This window comes from Oenanthe melanoleuca, chromosome 19, assembly GCF_029582105.1.
Source record: "Oenanthe melanoleuca isolate GR-GAL-2019-014 chromosome 19, OMel1.0, whole genome shotgun sequence".
In the NCBI taxonomy this organism is placed as follows: domain Eukaryota; kingdom Metazoa; phylum Chordata; class Aves; order Passeriformes; family Muscicapidae; genus Oenanthe; species Oenanthe melanoleuca.
This window is the reverse complement of record NC_079352.1, coordinates 3,364,361-3,385,303: the sequence shown is the minus strand read 5'-3', so window position 1 is coordinate 3,385,303 and position 20,943 is coordinate 3,364,361. Positions and strand designations below refer to the sequence as shown.

At 46.7% G+C, this 20,943-nt stretch overlaps 3 protein-coding genes across 3 annotated transcripts in view; 1 reads left to right on the top strand and 2 right to left on the bottom strand.

The window, feature by feature from the left end:
• Positions 1 to 497, bottom strand: part of NCOR1 (nuclear receptor corepressor 1) — a 28,945-nt gene extending 28,448 nt beyond the window's left edge. Inside the window, exon 1 of the mRNA XM_056507006.1 lies at positions 476 to 497. Coding sequence (XP_056362981.1) covers positions 476 to 497 — 22 coding nt within the window. The remainder of the gene's footprint in view (positions 1 to 475) is intronic.
• A 121-nt stretch (positions 498 to 618) lies between these two features.
• CENPV (centromere protein V) lies at positions 619 to 1,807 on the top strand (the record flags this gene model as incomplete). Its single annotated transcript, XM_056507005.1, has 3 exons — positions 619 to 726; positions 1,091 to 1,205; positions 1,545 to 1,807. Coding segments are annotated over 3 exons (348 nt in total), but the record flags the coding sequence as incomplete, so codon positions are not given.
• A 276-nt stretch (positions 1,808 to 2,083) lies between these two features.
• PIGL (phosphatidylinositol glycan anchor biosynthesis class L) lies at positions 2,084 to 20,943 on the bottom strand. Its single transcript, XM_056507004.1, has 6 exons — positions 20,921 to 20,943; positions 20,695 to 20,785; positions 15,309 to 15,376; positions 7,844 to 7,875; positions 3,747 to 3,880; positions 2,084 to 2,695 (listed from the first exon to the last, which is right to left on the bottom strand). The coding sequence occupies exons 1-6, from the start codon at positions 20,941 to 20,943 to the stop codon at positions 2,567 to 2,569; spliced, it is 477 nt and encodes a 158-aa protein (XP_056362979.1). The 3' UTR covers positions 2,084 to 2,566.

Below are 20,943 nucleotides of genomic sequence, written 5' to 3'. Positions count from 1 at the left end.
GAATACCACCTGTGCTGTTTCTGTTGGATTTTCCCTAATTATGTCCTGATCCACTAGGAGATCAGGGTTGGTGATTTCAGGTGCTGCTTTGGGCAGGACTTCATGTCGCACATCCAGGCTCACACAGAAAGTGTCAGGAGAGATCTAATGAGCCCAGGTGCTCAGCCATCTGCTTTCTATTTCCTCTCATGCAGGGGGCTCAAAGCACATTGGACTTTTTTTAACTTGTTCTTCTCAAGTGACATTACAGCTCTAACCACATGTCCCTCAAACTAAAACACTCTCTGGTTTCAGTAATGACCCCTCTTTGCCTGCAACTTGTTTGCTTCCAGCTCATGGGTGAACTTCTGAACTTCACTTTCTTGTTTGCACGGTAATGAATGTTGGCAAAATTGCCCAAGCGTGCTCTGAACCATTAAGTGGATTTTCTGGGGTTAGAGTTTGTCCTCAAGTGTTGTGTGTGAGAATATCTCACTGGGGTACCTGTGTAGGGTCATCTGTTCACAGGTGTGCTCAGCCAAACACTACTGACACCACTTTTGCCACTTATCTCTGAGCCATTCCAGCTGTCATTGGCATTTCTGTTGCCAAGAAGTCTGATTGCTGCTCTAAAACCTGTCTACTTCTTCTAGAAAAGTCTGCTTTTTCTTTTACAGTTGCAGCATTTGCACAAAGAAACAGAACAGACACTTCATTGTGCCAGCATCACGTTTTAAGCTGCTGAAGGTACAGTAAGAGCACAGTAAGAGCATGGCCATGAGCATGAGCAGTGTTACCCTCAAAAAGCCAAGAACAAACAGTTCTCTGCCCTGAATTTGTCTGGTTGGGGGAAATGGTTGCATTTTAAGCTGTTTGGTGTGGTTGTGTTAGTGCATCTTGTTTAGAGCTCTTGCAGTTCCCAGGTCTGACTGTTATGGACACTTGTACATACAAAGCACAGGGTTCAGGAAGGAGCAGGAATGCACAGCTCTGTATCTCAGATAAAGACAGGAAGGTGCCATTTTAAATTGTACATTTCTTAGCTATAGGCCCAAAGTAATTAATCCATCTATTTCCATGGAAAACTTAAGAGTGCTTTTCCTTTGCTTAGGGTGCTGACAATTTGACAACATACACCTTCAACACACACCGTGCCCAGCACACGTTCTGCAAGACCTGTGGTGTTCAGAGCTTTTATACTCCTCGTTCTAACCCTGATGGTTATGGTAGGTACAAAGCAAGCTGTGCTAACCAGAGTTAACCACCAATAACCCTTGGATAAAGGCTCTTTTGGATGCTGACATGACAGCAGTGAGCAGCATGTGTCCTAAGAGTTTGTTCCTAAAGTATTATTAAACACCTGGAACTGCAGTCTGAACCTGTAGCTCCTCCATAAAAATAATCTTACCTGTAATGTGTGGGCTGCTGTCTGTGACAGGATTCTCATCCAGGCTCCTCAGCCTTAGAGAAATAGCATTTACAATTCCCTGAGATGCCATGGACTGGAACAGGCATCTCCCACATTTTATGAAAAGCAGGTTTCTGTGTGCTCTGTCTTTCTTCAGGAATAGCTCCCCACTGTCTGGATGATGGCACTGTGCAGACCATTATCACAGAGGATATCAATGGCAAGGAATGGGAGAAAGCAGTGAAGGAACATAAAACCATCAGAGACATGTCGAAACCCTGACACACCCTTCTAGCAGCCTTGGGAGCACTGCCATGGAACTGCAGTCTGGGGTTCCCTGGGTGATGGTTGGTGAAATCAATCTCTACATTACTGTAACCTGTTCTCTGTTTCTTAAATAAATCTATGTTGATTGTCTCATTCCTTTGTGACGTTCAGTTTTTAAACTGCCTCTGCTCTGGAAACCACTTCAGGGTTGCTAGTTTGGCACTTTGCCTTCAGCTGTGCTAAACTTTAAATCACAATACAAAAGATCTCATTACAGTCACTTGCACCTCATTTCTGTGTCCTGCTGAGACTCTCGTGAGTTATCTTGAGCCCTGTTCTGAATCAAGAAGAGAGCTCATATTTCAGGAGGGACATTGTGAAGGTGGAACCTGCAACACAATGTGTATAAAAGAAGCAACAGCAAACATCAGTGCAATTATTAAAAACTGCATGATTTCTGATGTTTTATTCAAAAACTTTGGCTATTTTAACTTCTGACTGTATAACAAAGATGTTGTGGTTGTGGTATCTGTGGAGATAGCATGGTCTTTGAAAAGTTGCTCCTGATATCTGGATTTTACAAAAGCACCAAGGGAGAGTTGCCAAGCAGTCCTTGCAGCTCTGTCTTCCTGGAGAAACAGTTTGTGCCATATCTTCTCCAGTGCAGAATCCTCCAGGGCTTGACTCCCAGTTAAAGTCAATCCAAATTTCTCATCTTATTTAAGCTTCTATGGTGAGAGAGTCGCTGTTAAGCCTGTTCTCAATGTATCAGGCAACAAGATACTCAGAAGGAAGTTTACCCAGCCTGGGTTTTGTAGTGGGGAGAATGCCACACAAAGAGCACCCCATCCTGTTGAGCACCTGAAACAGGAGCTTTCTCGAGTCCTGGGCCTGGCACAGTTGTTTTGTTGCTCACTCCTGACTGCTGTGAGCCATGTCCTGTGAGAGCAGGCGCAGGGAATTGACCACCAGGTAACGAGAGAGGAGCAGGTAGAGCTGGCGGAACCAGAGGAGCTGGCTGCGGTGGCACCGCATGGCTCTCTAGGAGGAAGAACAGTGCAGGGAGCATTACAGGAACCTTCCAGAGCTGAGTGAGGGCAGCTCCCTGCTCCTGCTGGGAGGGTCAGTGCCCATTTACAGGACAGCCTGTTTTCAGGGAGCAGGGAGAGATAGGGGAGGTGGAAAGCTGCCTGAGCTCTGCCCCCGGGTCTGGTGTTGTGCTGCCAGATGTTCAAAGGCCCTGCACCAAAGGACACTTTATGTGTCACTTCTAATTCCTCCTCCCCATGTGATCTCAGGCCTGGGGAAGTGCTCACATGCTGGGAAGCAGGAGCCTGATAGGTGTGTTTGGGAACATCTCTGCTCCTCCTCACCACACACTGCCAGCTGCAACTGTGTTTATTTATAGTGCACCAGCCTAGAAAGGTCAGATTTCAGGAACAAAAAAACATGGGAATAATGAACACCACCTTTATCCAAGCTGTTTCCATAAATAACTCTATCTTTTAACAGCCTCAAAAGCAGGAAAAGTCTGTAATTTGTGAATTAACAGCACTGTTTTCTGGGTAAATATTTTCATGCTATGGAAGGCAAGCTAATCAGATTCTGATATAGGGAACTGTGGGGTAAATGTGTGAGATCCTATGCAGCAAAATAGTTTAAAAATGTACAGTAAAGGGAACTTGTGAAGAGCTTTGGACCACAAGTTCACAGGCTGTCTTCATCTTTAGTGAGAGCTGTGATCCAAGGATGCTGTTCCTGGCATGCAGTCATGGCAGGCTTTAACAGGCCACTCACATGTTTAGAATACTGTGTTGGATCCAGTTTCCTTTGAAATGCATCCTTTGAAATGCATCCTACATCCTGGAGAGTGTAAAACTCAGTGCCCTGTGACTGTCTGAGCTGCAGATCTGCTCAGCCCTGTCCTGTCATGCAGCACATGAGGTAGCCTGGCTTGTCCTTGCTGATATTCCTCAGTGACATTTATAACCCATGGATACAACTACTTCTGGCATTCCCTAGGAATGTGACTAAAGTGCTCACAATGACCATGAGCCACTCAAACAGGTCAGGCAGGTGCCACACATCTCACCTTGGCTTGTTCAGTCTCCTCCTCAGTGAGGATGAAGAGTGCATCCCTGGGCAGGAGGCAGGAAATGAGGACATCCAGGAAGGAAATGTACTTCCTGCAGAGACTTACTGATTCCAGCACCAGCACACGGCACCCTACACAGGGAAAGAGGATAAATATTTCAAAACAACAGCATTCTTGTCAGGTGCCCTCTTCTCGAGGCTCAGCAGCTCTTTGCAGCTTCCCTGTGCTGCCTTGGGAATCTTTTTTTGTGTGAAATCCACCAGGATTTCTTTGTGCCCAGTGCACATCTATGACCATTTGTATTGGCTCTTATTCTCTATGTGACCCTTTGTACTGTTCTTGTTCTGTAATAGCCCGAGGAAAGCAAAGCTAGCTTTAAATATCCCAAAAACTGGGTGGTTTTTTTGGTTATAAGTTAAATTCTTTCTGCATAATTAGACTCAAAAAAATAGGTGCAGATGATTCTCTGAATGCTGACACTATATCTATCATATAATGGAATTTTAAAACAGTAGTTTCTGGTTCAGCAACCAAAATGAAATTTCATCTTTCTATTCCAATTCTTAGCTACAGAATAAATATTTACAAGCCTCAGGAACCAAATATTAACTCAGGCAGGCAGTTACACTTTAACAGAGCTCCTGAATTCATTGTTCAGATGTTTGTGATGAAGCAAATGAAGGTAACATGCTTCAAGATTCTGCTGATGTTGAAAGGGTTTCCTTTCTGTTTTAAAGATCCCTTTGAACTAAATTTTTTTTTTTTTTTAATAAACCATGGCTAAACTGTCTTCACTGATGAGTTCAGAGCTACTGATGGTCCTGTTAAAAGCCTGTAGCTCTCAAGGGAGCTGCTTTGGGATTTCCTTGGCTTGGAAGCTGCTGTGATTATGTTCCATACTTCCCACATTGTATTAAAGTTTGACAGAAGAGGCCAAAGTCACAGTTTACACAGGTGGTCAGACATGCAGTTCGATTTGCAATGAGATTTCCTTCAGTGAGCCCTGAAACAGTGAAATTACACAGAAGAGACAGAACAAAGCTCTCATGGACTCTCTCTGGCACATCTCCAGGATCTTTCAATTCCTTCCTTTCTTTTCTTTTCTCCAAGGGTGTTGTTCCAACTTTTCATCAGCCTCTCCCAGTCTCCAAATCAAGACTGGTTAACTTATCTCAGCAGCACAGAGGGCTCCAGGGCCACGCTCCCGTTCCATTGAAGGGACACGGGGACATTGGGACCTGGCTCCGCAGCAGGTCACACAGCGCATCCACACGAGCGCCTTTCTGCTGCTGTGGGCAGCAATGGGCAGGGGTAGAGCCCTCAAGTGCAATCACGGGAGTTTCCATCCGGACCGTGCAGTGCAGGGAAGCGGCGGAAAATCCCGGCTGGAAGCGGCGGGCGCTGCTCGGGAGCCGCCGGGAGGTGGCGGCGTCCGCCGGGGAGGGACCGGGAGAGGGACCGGGAGAGAGGGACCGGGAGAGAAGGACAGGGAAAGGGACCGGGAGAGACACCGGGAGAGGGACCGGGAAAGGGACCGGAGAGAGGGACCGGGAGGGAGGGACCGGGAGAGAGGGACCGGGAGAGAGGGACCCGCATCCCTCCACCACTCTCTGAAGCTTGGGCTGCTCTGTTAACCAAATGTGTTCTGCCTTTCATATTTTTTTTTCCCCTGAGAAATATTAACTCATGCAGCAATTGCATCCTTTTGTTCTCCAAAGCTCAGCAATGAGGACTCAAAACCATGGCAAGTGATTTCAGTGTGGATAGCCCTGACCAGCTGGGTCCTCCTCGGTCAGACCAGGTGAAGTGGTGGCACCCAGGTCCCCAAAAAGAAGGACACTGTAAGAGCCCTCTGTGTCAGCGATCCAACCAGGACTTCCATGTGTTGACAGCAAAGCCTGCTCTGCATGGCAATGTGAGATGAGATGAAGCAGGGAAGGAATGTACAGTCCAGGGAGAGATGGAAAAGGGTTCAGAGAAACAGGCTGCTCCCTGCCAAGCGGGGTGAGAGCAGCGCTGCCATTGAGGAGTCTGCCCCTGTGACACCAGCAGGTGAAGCTTTTCAGAGCCTGTCATGCCTGTGACCTGGGCAGGATGGGATTAGCAGTGTAATGCAACCTCTCCAGGTTGGCAGAAAGGGCAGGATCAATATAGCTCATGGATTAGGCTGAGAATAGAAGTGTGTGAAGCCTGCAGCCTGCTCAGCTTGGCTTTCCACTTCCAAATCACTCAGGCAGCAAGGATGCCTAGAATGAGGAGCTCCTGAGTGAGCACTGTGTGTGCTGCAGGCCTGCACTGCCCTGATGGAAGGGGGCACAGATTGTTTTGGAAGAGCACTGGTTAGAGCTGGAAGGGGCCAGTGGAGGGGTGGGAACACATCCAGCAGTTGTCTTGGCTTCTTGAAACAAGTGCTTGTGCCTGGGCTGGAGAACTTGATTACAGATTATAAAAAGCCTGTTGTGTTTGTGCTGGCTAAAGGCATTAGAAAGCAAAGCAGGATATTTAGGGTGCTCATTTGCATATCACTGAGGCAATGCAAGGCTTAGCTGGCTTTTGCATTTGCAGGGAGATTTTCTGTGGATTCCCTGATCACATGGGCTTACACAGGCTCACCCACAAACAGCTCCCTCTTACCAACAGCAGCACAGCACTTTTCCATGGCCTGAACATGCCTTTCAGCTCCATCCAGACAGCCTCAATCCCAGCATCACTCTTGTTTCATTAAGCCCCTCTGATGCACAGCCCTGCACGCCTGCCAGATCAAATTATAAATACTGGGAATTTCAATGAGACTGGAACTATATTTGGAAAGGCTTAGCATAAGCAGCAGCATGGGAGCTCCCCGTTCCTTTGGTGTTTGTAGGTCATGTCAGATGTGATGTAATCAGAGCAGCAAGGCTTGCACAGAGCTCCAGCATTCTCTTGATGCTGCTGGAGAAATGGAAATGTTCTCTATATGTGGGTCTTTTTCAAACCTGAATGGATTTGAGGCACAGCCCACATTCAGGACCAGAGTGAAACCTGCATGAGCAGCACATGAAAGTGGCTCGGTGTAGATGGTGCCTGACAGGCAGCAGTGACACCAACCACTGCAGCTCCTTGTCCTTTGTGCTGCACACAGAGCTCTGCTGCATCCCAAGGCTGAACAAAGAAAAGGTCCTAGGAATGAAGCTGGCACTAATACTCCTCTTTCATGAACTGGGGAACTGAAGGGACTAGAGTCAGAGCTCAGCTTAAGGGCATTCTGCCATCTTGGCTCATGCTGTCTCATTAGGCCTGCAACTTCCTGCTAGCAGAGAATTAAAACTGATTTGCTGTGACTCATTCAAATCCTACAATGATTTGGGAATTAGCATTGAAGGAACATAGGCTGGATGGCTGCTGAGGGAGCAGGAGGTTGACTGGGTGGGCCTGGCTGAGCCACCTTCCTATGCTGTGTCCCAGCAGCTGAGTGACAGCTTTGTGCTTTAACGAGGGCCACACATTTGTCCCTGGGCAGGCACTGTTTGCTAGAGATAAAGGCTGCAGCTCTACTCTAGAAAAGGGGTCAGGAGCAACCTCCTTCTGTACTTTTTTCTTTCCTTTCCCTACTTCCCTACTTGTACAGAGAATTTCTCAGAGATTCTTGCTCACAGGTAGAAGAAGCCAGTACAATTTGTTGTGCCACAGCAGATTTCAGATTCCTTTCCTGAGCACATTTTGGTGGAGCTCTTAATTTTCTACATGCAAATATTTTTGGATGAGTGGGCAATGGTTTCTGAGGCTTTTATTACAGAAAAGGAAAAAACTTGTAAGCAAGATGTGACCAAAACCTCTGTGTCTAAGCTGAGGGACCAGGAAAGAGCACCTAAATTCACCCAAGGGGCACAGGCCAGACACTGCATCACACCACTGAGGCAGGACAACCCTAGGAGACTGAAAAGTGACTGTAGAGAAGCCTGAACTGGTAAAAAATGGCAGGAAGATAGAAGTTCAGCTGTGGGTTTCATCTGCAGTGTAGTGGTGAGTTGGGCAGCTGGAACCCTGCACACAACAGTGATGTAAAGGACTGCAGGTGGGGATGGGAGGTGGGGTGGGAGGTGATGGACCCCTACCTTCAGGTAACTTCCCCTCTGAATGCAGGTACCTGTGAAAGAAGAGATACAAGGGGGTCAACACTCAGTGGAATTACTCAAACTCTGATTTTACAGGAATAAAACCCTGCATACTAAACCAACCCTTTTCATTTAACACACAGTGACAATAGGCAAGCTTGTGAGAAATCTCAGGAGCCCACACTGGATGCACCTCAGGCAGGGCTAAGCCTTGTTCCCCATACTATTCTGCCATTCCTTTCCTAACCCTGGCTGCTGGGACACATCACAAATAAGTTCCATAAATCAAATTCAGACTTCTCAAGGGAAACTCAAGAGGCTGCCAAAGGCTGTTCACCCCTGGGAGCACCTCTGGCTGTTTAAAGCCCAGGCTCTGCTGCCCATGGGCATTGTCTCAGTGGCTGCTCCAATTTGGGCACAGCTCTTTTTTTCTAGCCCAGGCTGGCATTGGGACATCTGAGAAGCTGCTATGGCTTTTTGCTCACCAAGACTTTGATCCCTTCATGACTTTGTCCTGGGAACTCTCTGTAGCAATACAGAACCAGAGGACCAAGAATGAAAGACATGAATGGTGATGGCACTTCCATCAGAAAGTGTAAGCAAATGACCCTGGGATGGTGAGGGCATCAGAGGGTGTTAATTCCAATTCCTTTCTTAATTCTCTTCTTTTCCCTGCTCATGGCTTGGGAGCACTTGAGCTGACATTCCCAGCCTGGATTTGGCCCACGGCAGGGCTGGGAAGCAGCAGGTCTCCAGCAGATGGCACTCAGGGCTGTCCCACACCCAGTCCTGCTCTTCCAGGAGAAAAAGAAATCCAAACAATGGAACATTTGCCAAAAGGAGAAAGGAAATAATAATAAAAAAAAGTTATTTAACCCTGTGTAATATTTAAAGAGATTGTTATCACCTTATAGTGGTGTATCTAACAAAGGACAATGTGCCAGTTCATGTGTAAATCAGCCAGGATAAAACATGCATTATATGTAAACTGCTGTGTTTCTCCAGTCACTTTCAAACTAGGATTATCTCTGGCTGTTGGTTAAGTTCAAGGAAAAGGATTAGCTACACAGGCCTAGACAAAATAGGAAGCACTGAGTGATGAATACCCAATGCAATACAAAGCAAAAGTCAAGCCAGAAATGCAGGTCATGACAGAACTCAAACAGCAATCAGAAAACATATTTAAACAGATTCTCCTGCCAGTGGTGTCCTGTGCTCCAGAGCCAAAGCAGTGCCATTTCCTACTAAACAGTGGCCCTGGAATAGGGACTTGGCCACTTTCTGCCCCACCACTCAATTCTTACTGCTGTGACAAAGATTGTTAAATGTTGCTTTGCAATTTTTAAGTATCTCTATTAATATCTGCTCTGCTGTTCTGCCAGAGGTTTAATCCCCCACAAGGGGAATCTGGCCACCCAAAGAAGTGATTCAGCACTTGGTACAGTTAGCAGGGTGGGAACCTTTTAGAATAAGCTTGGAGAGATAAAGCAGCGAGTGGTTGTGAAATTTGGCAAACTCTCTGAAGGCCCAGTGTCTGTTCTGGGTGTGCTGCTCTGCCATGGAGGCACCTTCAAAGCACTGAGCTGCTCCAAGAGGGAACTAATAATAACCATTCCTGTCACTAGAAAGAGGAGTGAGAGATCCAGCTCATATGGAAACGTTTCAGCAGGAGCAGGGAGCATCTTCAGCAGAGAAGAAAAGTGTAATTCAGCAGTAAATTAAGGAGTTTGTGCTTGTGTAAAGGTTCAGGGAGACATAAATTGTGTTTGGTTACTGAAAGGTCCTCAAAAGTACTGCCAGCAGACCTGTCACTCATCTGGAAGAACAAGCATGAAGAAACTGCATCTCTCCTCATCCTTTTTGTCCCACTCCAAATGCTTCAATTCTCAGCAAAGCTCAGTGCAGAGCCCTGGGAACGGGCTCCACCCAGCTCTGTGTGCAGAGCAATTGCAGCCTTGCTCATTTGTATTTCTCTGTGGTTGCAGAGAGAGAGAGAAACACGAAGCTCTACCTCCTGCACACGTTCACAAAACGAGCCAATCCTCTCCCAAATCCATCTTCTTGCTCCCATCTCCACCCTGCTGGCAGGTCTCCATGGGACACTTCCAAGTAGGGGAGAGGTTGCAGCTCTCAGTTGTTGCCATTTTGGGAATGTTGTTTTACAGATTGGACTTGCTGTGGTTTGGGCGAAATGGAAGAGTTTGGCATAAAATCTCAAAAAATAAAACACAAACAGGCTCTTTTTCAGGAGATTTTTCCATGTGGGTGTTGTTTTCTTTTTTTTTTCCCAGAGAGACTTTTTATAATTCTTTTTAAACATAAAGTGACCGAAGGTGGCTCGTTCCCTCCCACTGCCCAAGTGCCACAGCCTGGTGATTACAGGGCACCTCTCCCTGCACCCTCTCTTTTATGCCTGTGGTAGGTTCAGATCCACATGGGAGACCCTCTGCAGTGAAGGATTTGGGAAGGCCATGAGCCATCCAAAGGCTCCAACCATTTCTGCCCTGCAAGAACTCAGCCCCAGCTCCTCCCTCAAGGCCCAGCTGCTTTGAAGGCTGCTGCTGTCTGCAGCCACCAGCTCCATCTGCTCAGCAGAAACACTGAAATGGCCCAACGCCCTCACCCTGCAAACTGCAGGACTGAGCTTGTTCCCAAATTCCCTGTCTTTACTCAGACATCCTCCAGGAAAGGAGTGAGTGGGTCAGCTCCTCTGTGGCACTCAGCAGTGAAACCTCCCAAGGTGTTCCAAGAAGGAATGAGTCCAGATAGAGCTGAAACCTTGGTCCTGGGGAGCACAGAACTCCTCTGGGGCTCATGCCCACGAGGGTGTATTCCAGTTTGGGTGATGCTCTGTTTGATGAGAAGTAGTTCATTGAATTCAATGACTTCACTCTCCAAACAGTTTCCCAAGCCAGAGGCAAAACCCTTCACTGAACTGACTGCTGGCTGCTGTGGAGCACTGGGGAAATACAGTTTTGAAGAGCATGGCAAAGAATGGATGTCTTAAAGCTGCACTGGGGCTCCATTTAGGATCCCAGCCTCTAATCTGCCTGATTAATCTGATGAAACAGATGTGAAGGAAGAAGAACAGGCAGTCTCCTAGGAATCACAGAGACTTTAGAAGGATATACTTGCCAGATGTTGGATGTTTCCTCTCTGGAATGCCTCCTCCTTCCCTAACTGGACTTTCTGGCTCCACTTCCATGTACCCTGAACTACAGCATGGAGCAACACTTTGTACAACACTGCTCAGGCACTCTGTACTCACACCTGGGGCAGTGGCAAAAGATGGTTCTGCCAGTGGCAATCCAGAGATCTTCCAGCTGACAGAGCTGTCCCTGGCTCTGTGCTTTGGGTCTTGCACTGTCTGGGAGAAGAATGTGCAGTGTCACTGCTCCCCTCACAGCCCAGTGACAAAGGGGGAATCCCTTCTGTGCTGGTGCTCCATGCTCAGCTTTAATCCTAATAACTCTCCACAGTGTCATGGAAGGGCACTGGGATGAATGAACTTTGTCAAACTAAGGAATGAGGGAAAGGAATAAAGGAATGAGATAAAATCTAGAACTACATACCCAGCTATGGGATATATGCCAGGGCAGAAAGCTTTGAAGGCAAATCTCAAGGATAGACAAAAGAATACAATTCTGTCCCAGCCTTATGGGGACAGTCTGGCTGCAACCACAGCCATCACTCATAAGCTCTCCCAGGACATTTAAAATCAGTAAAACAAGTGAGAAAGGCACAGGCTGCAGCTGCTGAAAGGAGGGAGTCCCCTTCCAGTCCCACACTGTAAGAAGGCACCAAATAAAAATGCTAAATGAGGTATCATTCACTGTTATCAAGCTAATCACCCAAACACAGCTTCCTCCCTGTCCTCCAAGGCCTGGCCTTGGAAATTCAGCAGAAATTCGGAGCAGAACTGTGCTTTGTTGGGGTGGGATGCAGTTGGTGGTCTCTGAGAATGGCTCCCACCAAGTGGCATTGGCTGGACATGCTCTGCTCTTTGTTTCCATACATGGATTTGCAGCTGGCATTTAACCAGCCCTGGCCTCAGAGCAGCCCTTCTGCACAATGTCCATGGCATTCAGGAATGGGGCATTCAGAGGCTGGGACAGGGAAGTGCAACAAGGCATTGGTGGCACTCAGGCTGCATCCTAATCAACTGCTGAGTGATAAAGCTCCCAAATATTATCTCTGCACAGCCTCATTTACAACCTGCCACAGAGCTGGCAAATGTTAAAAAACATCCTGCAGGACTGAGAGGTGTTTTTCCAAATGGAAATGACGAGAATAGGCTCAGCTAATGATTCCTTGATGTAGCTTTTTATATGGCATCATTGATAGAAGTTTTATGGATGCGGTTGCTATAACAACATAATGCACAGTGGTTAAATATAGCAGCTCCTATTTTCCACTCAGTTTGCTCTGCCCTAAGCAGACAAGACTATTCTTTTCTGTTCTAGCTGGAATGAAATGGATTTGATAGCTCACTAAAGAAACCAAGTGGTACAGTCCTTCCTCCTCCTCCTCACAAAGATGATTCCTCTCCATCCTAAGCAAGCAAATAACAAACCCAACAGCCCCCCATCTGCCAGGCTCCTGGGCAAGAGGGGTTGTTTAAAATCAAAATGCACAGTGACTCATGCAAAACTAAACCACCTTGATATTACATGTGATCTCAGTGGAGGCATTGTCATTTCAGAGTGCAGGAGAGAGAGGTTCTCCAATATTCCTGTCACACAGTATTTACCAAGCTCATTACCACAGTGCCTAAAGACTGGCCAAATGCTGAGGGGGGATAAAGTGACCTGGATGCCACCCCAGACCTGCTCTTCCTCGTGCATGAGTGTAAAGGATCCAACCTCCCATGGCCACAGGGAAAGCTCCTGTTTTGGGGAATAAGAGAGGATGATGTTGCCAAATCAAGCTACAGAAGATTGCTTCCAGTTCTCCCTGCTTTGCTGCAGTGGGTTTTTCTTGGGTTTGGGTTGGGCTTTTTTTTCTGTATGAAAGCCAGAACTGAAATACTCCCAGGGGAGACTGAAATCAAATAGCAATTTGTGTTCCTCTCCCATCCTGTTTTTTCTTATTTTTCCCTTGCAGAAGAACAAATTCATCCTCAAACCTTGGCATTTCCCAGCTCCTCCCAGATCTGAAGGCCAGGCAGGCACACAGCAGCAGCTGGACCCCTGCAAGCTGTCAGGAGAAAGGCTGCTGCAAGGGAAAGAGCTCATTTCTTCTGAGTAGCTCCTGCTCCTTTGAACATAACCTCTGTTCCAGCCACTGGAAAGAATATTTATGCCCTTAGCAGACAACATTGAGCATCTGCTCAGCTATGGCCATGTTTTATTCCTTGAAGCTGTTCAATAATTTGCACCTCCTGAAGTGAGGAGTTGTGGGAGGGGTCACAGAGCCTGTTCTACCCCTGTTCTTGCAGAAAGTAATCTCATGGAAGTGGGCACAAGCTCCCAGAGACTGGGAGCATCCAAATGAGCTGAGAGCTGCACCAGCCCCCTGCTTCATTCTTTCCTCCACTTTTCATAGGGGAGGCAGAACCCTGCAGGACTTGTTTAAAGATGGTTAATAAATACATTGCAGATGATACCTGGAGGGGAGAGGTCATTTGCCTTTCTCTTGCAATGTAGCACTGGGGCCCCAGGGGCAGCCACTGCTGCTCTGCAGAGCTCTGCTGGCACAGGGGGACAGGAGAAGCCTCAGTTTATGCTCCCAGAGCTCCTGTACTGGCCAACATGTGAGAACTCATCAGGGCACTGAGAGTCAGGAGTGATACAGTCACGCTCTACTTCCTCCATAACACAAACTGAAAAATAATGAGGGCAAGCAAGCCACTAAAAATAAACTTAACCTTTCAGCAGCCACGGCATCACTCCTGCCACATGCAGATGATGGGGCTACCATGATTAATTCTGCTGATTCAGGACTGGAAGGGAGACAAGACACAAACCAGCCTTTAGTTAATGAGAACTGCTCGTGCTCTGGTGTCCCTATCAGCATGGATCTCATCAGGCCAGACAATGTCCTGCTCTAGCTGAGGACCAATGCAGAGCTCTGGGTTCAAAGGAATTGTAGACAATGAGCATTTCCTGGTAACATGCTCTGAGACAAGAAGAGGGTTAAATCCTCATTGCACACACAGGAAACAAAGCATGAAGGGAAAGTGATTTCTGCACAGCCACAAAGTAAGACAAGAGTAGAACTGGGATCACAATCAAGAATTTTCCTTAAATTTCTCATATATAACTCAGCTGCTAACTTATTTTCCCATGATCTCTTTGGGGTGGAGGAGGACACCCAACAACCTGCCTTTCATTCCTCTTTGTAGGTTATAGAGCTGAGTGAGCAAACAGAGCCTCTGTGCCAGTGGTGTGAGCATTGATCACCAACCTCTGCTCCTCAGCCATCAGCCTCTGCTCACTCCTCAAACTGTGCCTGACACCATCTCCCCACTCAGCCCAAAGACACTGCTTGCTTTAACTCCACCCCCCTCCTCTGCTATTTCAGAAGTTGCTGGGAAAAGCCATGATCCCCCTCTAACACTGAATTCCAGCCATCAAAGCTCTCAGCATCTTCCCAGAGGAGCTGAAGGTCCCAGTATGGGTTCTGTGGCACTGCAGCTTTCTCTAGGCAAGTGAGAAAGGCAAATCACTGTGATGTTGTCAGCAGGGAGAGCCAGAAGAATTTGTTTATTTGAATTGCACAGATGATTCAGAAAACAAATGGGTGCTATAAATACAAAGCTATACTTGCAAAGAGTTCTTCTCATGCCTGGGAAAGGCAGGGGTAGCTCTGGAGGAGATCTCTCTAGGACACTGAGGTCTGAATGAGCAGAGGGTTAAAGTAAAATACAGTGGCTGTCTTGCCAGCAACTTTTATTAAAAGTGATTTTAATCACTTTATTAAAAGTGATTTTAATAAAGGGATTTTTGTCTCTTAACCTCACCATCACAGCATGGAGACAGAGGGTCCCATAATGTAAGGAATAAAATGGTGAAGGAACTAACAGACTCTTCCTAAAAGAGGTAATTAGGGGCAGCTCCAGTGAAAGAGCAATGTTCTTGGGACAGAGAGGTAAATTCAGGTACCTGGACAAGATGGCAACATCCTCTGGTAAAGAACTTTCCAAACCCCACCTGCCACCAGCCCAGGCATCAGGTATTCACACACTCTCCTCAAAGCTGAAGTGCAAAGTGATCTGTGGCTTATTTTAGTGGGATCAAGGACAGGAAGAGCAAAGAGGGCCCAGTGAAAGGGAGACTGGCAAGGTTCCAGCTGATGGAACACTAAAAGATGCTGTAGGTTATTTCCAGAGCTGTGGCAGTCTCTCCAGACATGTCCCACAGCCTGCACTGAGGTGAACAGTGAAGTGAACACTGCCCCAGTTCTGCTTCCACCACATGGCCCTGCAGCAGCCCAGGGAGGCACCCAGAGAAGCCTGACATTGTACCTGACAGCAGTGTAAAGAGAGATGTGGTTGGCATGGCCACTCACTCCTCCTGCATCAAACGTCACCACCTGCAATAAAACCACACAAGAAGAAGCTTTTAGGAGCAGGAGGAGGAGCCTGTGCAGTTCCCAAATTTGACATCCAAGCCCTGACCCAGCCTGTTGTGTCTAACGAGCTGTTTATGGATTGCACAATGAGGCCTTGTGTGTGAACTCCTCATGCCACAGAAACACAACCAAACAAACAAGGCACTCTGGAACTAGATGACTACACAGCCTAACAGCTTGAACAACAGAAAGATGACAAAGATCGTGTCCCCACTGGCAGGATGCACTTGTTACTTATTACCAGGGCAAAAGGTCACTTTCAAAATGATCTGTTGCAAATGTGTTCCTGACCCGAGAGGTCCAGCTCTGTGAATCACTCTCTCCTGGATCTGGGAACATCCTCCAGTGCTGTGGATGACAGGGTGAAGCTCTGCTTTGCTGTGCTGTGAGTCAGGACATTGCTGCAACAAGAGCCACACAAGCATGTACGACTGTCCTGGTTGTAATGAGGCTGCACCACAGAATAACACAGTGATAAAATAATCTGATAGGAGAAGCAGCCTTTTTAAACAACCTGAATGCACTTTTGTACAACCAAATCAGGCTTTTCATTGAATGAGATCGTATTGTTAATTGATTCTCTGCAGGCAGAAACAGGAACTCCAAAATGCAGAAGTAATGTGTGAGCACAGCAGTGACCAGGCACTGCCCAGAGCACAGAACACCCCTGTGTTCACACTAACAGTGTGTCAGGGCTGAGGCATCACCTGGGGCTCACCCCCTCTGTGGGGCTGTGCAATGGGCAACAGGCCCCCAGCTCCAACCAAGCAGCCAAACTGGCAGCACAGAGTGTAGAGGGAATGTGTGCCCATCCCCTCTCCAGGGAGTGACAGTCCCTGGAGTGCAAAGCTCAGTGCTTGCTCTGGGAGAGGCCCAGCAGCAGAGCTTTCCACAGCTCCCTTCTCTGGGACCTGGAAGAAATCATCAACTCCCACGTTTCAGGCAATGTTTGCTTCCTTGCCAGCTTGTTCTCTCTTCAGGGAAGGAAATGCTACAGCCTTGCTCGCTCACTGCACCTCCCTTCTCAAAATCTATTTTATATGCAGAGCCTGGGGCACTGGGTTAGAGATCAGGGGAAGATCAAAAGCCACCATGCCCCTCCTGCAACTGCAACTTTCTCCTCCACCCTCCAGCAGGAGAGGCCCTCTCAGACAGGGGGTATTGAATCAACAGGGAGGAGATACACAAAGGCAGGGATAAGAAATATTTCAAACCCCACAAACTTCACACAAGCCTGCTTGTAAACCCACCCACCCAGGACAAGCCCAGTCAGACTTTCCACTTTGCCCAGTGGCTGCCAGCAAGCACCACGTTGCTCTCTGGGACCAAAACTGGTTTCATTCACGTACAAAGAAGCATTTTTTGGTCAACTACTATTTTATAAAGAGAAAAAAGGATGTGTTTAACCTTGGCTGCTGCTGCTGCACATCAGCCCTACCAGAGAGCTCTGCAGGGCCTGCCACAGTGCTGAGCCCTCCCCATAGATATCAGCTTTTGGAGGAGCTCATCTGGAAACACCTGAAATTCAGCACAGCTCAGGATGAGCACAGCAGCCTGGACTTCACAGATAAGAAAAAAACACACTCTGAAGTCACTCCTACTTGGAGTGGTACTTCCCTAAGATGACAACATGCCCCACTCACTGCAGGCAGAATAAATTCCTGTTCAGGTGAAAAACAGTGTGAGTCTGATAAGGGCTGGACTTGCACTAAATCTTTTTACTCAACAGGGAATAGGTTTGTCTCTTCTGCCTGGTCCCTGATTTTCATATAACCTGTATAAACAGAACATTTTTAAGAGCAGTACCCTGCTGTCAAATGTGGTTGAAATTAGTCAATGGGCTCTAAAGCCTTTTGAAACATGCATGTGCACATGCACATAAATATAACTGCATTATTCCTCTTTTCTTAGGAAAACAAGCTAAAAAACCCAGACAAGCCAAAACACACATTTTTTTCTTCTGTGGAGGTTACAAGAGAACAAACCAGAAGACTGAGATAAGAGATTTCAGTGAGCAGACTAAATAAACTAATCATTGTTTTTACAAAACTGACTCGGGCCAACTGTGGGAGCAACAAGGCTGGGTTAGGAAATGTTCTTGACATGGAAATTATCTGTTCAGAAACACCTTTGGAAGTTTTTCTTCTCCACATCTGTTTTGAAATAGAAGCTGCTGAGCTTATGTAACATCTGAACCATCTGAAGAAACTCCACTGAGCCCATTTTCAATTGCAGTATAACAGTTTACTGTTAGGACATTTACACCTGAATTGCCTGTCTCTTCAAATAAAGGAATTTTTAGAGTACAATTCCCAAGATATCTGCACAGTGACTTGGCCAACGTGTCATTGCCTTTGTCTGAGCACACATCTGGCTCTAAAACAGCAGGGATGTCCCACCCTAAATATATCACATATCATCTAAATATCTATATAAGTCATCTAACAGGGCTCTGATTCCACAGAACCATTGTGCTGCTCATGACTTGAAGCAGGCAGCAATCACATGTAAATCAATCCCTCTGGCTTCAGGGATTCATTTCATTGATAAGGAATTTGAATTTCTTTCTCACATGCTGAAGATATTTTCACACGGGAGCATTTGCTCCTTCCACATGCTGTGCTGGCTGTTAACTCCTAACCTGAACCAGGCTGATGATGAAATCAAGCAAACAATCAGGACAGGATGAGAAAACCTGAACATCTTGAAAGTGTCTGGGCTCAAAACAGGCTTAGCCAGTTCTGGGAGCGAAAAGCTGGGATAGTAAATATACTTCATGTGGAAATTATTGCTCAATGAAATCTTTAGGGCAAGAGGGAGTTCCCTTCCCACACCTGTTCTGAAATGGGAGCTGCTGCTGTTGCTGGTTTTTCTTCTGGGTGACCTTGGTATTCAGGAAATGGAGCTTTCACTAGTGGAAGCCAGAGGAGCAGCCAAGACAAACAGGTCCAGAAATCCCTTCCGGAGGGGGAGAGCACAGAGGAAATTACTCAATTACCAGCAGAAGAGAAAACTCCTGAGAGGTCTGGAGTCCATGATCCCTCTCCACTCCTCAAAGCTGAGGTTCTCCTCTCTCAGGTGTCATGCAGTGCTTCAAACACAGCACACATCTGCTGTGGGGACACAAAGGTCTCTGCTTTTTAACAAGGGCCATTCCTTAAAATGCCACAGCAAGCAACTCACTTCTCATGGCCTTCCCCTGAGCATCTCTCCTTACACTCCCAGAGGCCAGTGAGATACAAACTCCCTTTGAGTCCCTTCTGAGTTTGGAGAGTCTTTTGTGTCTGATTTAGGAGCAACAAGAGCCTGCCTGGAGCTCACACAATACTATGTAACTCCTTTTTTTACACACCAAACACTTTCTAATCTGGATCAAGACAGAGCAGCCTTGGCTGCCTCTCCTTGCAACATTGGCTTTTGCTTGTAAATCCAGCAGGCAGGAAATAATTTCCAAAGTCTATAAATTAGTTTTGGCTTTGAGTACACCAACCATTAATTTCTGTGTCTGCACTATTTAATGTAGAGCTTGGATTAAATATGTCCCTTTAGCTCTCAAAAAGATTGAGCTACTCCTGGACTTCCAAAGCAATTGAACAAATGAGTAACCATGTAATGGAAGGAAACCATACAGAACATGTGGGACTCCTTGCCTTGCAATCCTTCCTTTCAGACATGCTGGAATTGCAGCCCCTGCTCCACTGCCAGATGGCACACATCATGTTCTGTAAATAAAGATAATAAAGACACCATTGTCCAAGCTGTGACTTACTGGGAGAACTGGGGAAAGTTTTCCCACTGGGATAGCTGCAACAATCCACACCTTCCAGTCATGTTGACTCCACTGAGTTGGTCTGAAACTGTTAGTTTTTGGTTTTTTCAAGGCTCTTTTAACATGTTCAACCAATTATACCAATTTCACCATTAGTGAAAGATGGACTCAGTTTACCTTTCAAGGCAAGGCTGTTGGTTTAGGACAGCAGTGATATCACAGAGAGCAAGCTCTGAAATTTTAAATTGCAGGATGTTTAAGAAAGGTAATTAGGTGCTTCTCTTGCTGCTGCTGGCAAATTCAGTCTGCTCCTAAATGAATGGCATCACAGCAAACACCTGAGACCTGTGTGATTGCTTGAGACACTTCAAATAATGAACATTTCCAGAGCAGTTTGTTACTAGCAGCCCTGAGAAGCTGCTCCAGCTGCCCTTGGTGCTGCTGCTGTGTCCTGCTGCAGTGATTTGTCCTCAGTGCTGCTCAGGGAAGAGCTGATGGGAATGCTGGGCTGCCATCCTGGCAGGGCCAGCACCATGCCCAGGAATGTTTCCTGCTCTGTAAACCCCACATTTCACTGCTCAGCTCAGCTCAGCTCTGTCAGGGGCAGACTCCAGCCTCCCCCAGCACAAACTGCTGGAGTTTAGTTTTCCCTGAGGCAAAGACTTAATCCTTCCTAACCATCCAAAGGAGTTCTGGTGTTTTCAGAATTTCTTCTGGGGTTTTGGTGCACTTGTGCCTGTGCCCCTGAGAGTCACAAACATGCAATACAAATCCTCCTGTGTTTGGAGCTTTCACATTAGATTAAAACCTATCTATTCAGGGGGCCAAAAGGCACAAAAGGAGTCCAGGAAAACTGCATTTGTCTCTGTGCACAGCAATGAATTTCATGGAAAATTAGCCTCAGAATCAATACAGAGCTGGATGCATGATGCTGGTTTTGTGCTCATGGGGCTTTCATGCTACAGGAGATGTGGTTTCTTTTTTTTGTGAAGTGCTGAAAGGCTTTGAGAGTTTTGTGATTTTGCTGCTAATCAGTGTGTGACAGTGCCATGCCTGATCAAAGCAGGGTTCAACAGAGAAGAACAGAACACAACTCTTTCCATGCTCAGGCCCTTATTTCTGTTCTGTGGGAAAAAACCCCAAACTATTCCAATGCCAGGAAATCTCCCCAGTTTAATATTCTTCAGTCCTGACCTATAACCCTGCTAATCAAGCTCTCTAACACACATCTGCCAATGGGCTAAGCCTAAACCTGAGACTAAAGCCCAAATGGACTCTCTCCATCACAACACGGTTACTTTAAAATACAGAAACCATTTGAGGAGTTAGAAAAGTTAAATTCTTCCACTGTTCATTTTTCACTGGGAAGCAAAGAAAGCTCTCCTGAGAGAGAAGATACATCCTAACCTTAGAGACTCCAAAGAAAGCTTCCAGAGGGAAAGGCAAAGCCCAGAACACTGGCTCAGGAGTAATGTGGCAGTTGCCTGTGCTGCAGAAAGTGTCACATTACCAGGTTGATGTTTTTGGCTTCTATGTGCTTCAGGACAAGGGTGGCAAGGAGTTGAGTGTCCCACTCCACAGCAGGATCATCTGGAAGATCCCTGGAAATGAGAAGGGCAATCAGTCACTTCACTGCTGAGAACTTTGTAAAGACCACTCTGGAAGAGAGAGATCATCTTAATCACAGAATGAAATCAAGATAAAATTATTTACCATACAAAAGCACTGAACCTTACTTAAGAGTCTTACAAGCTTGCAT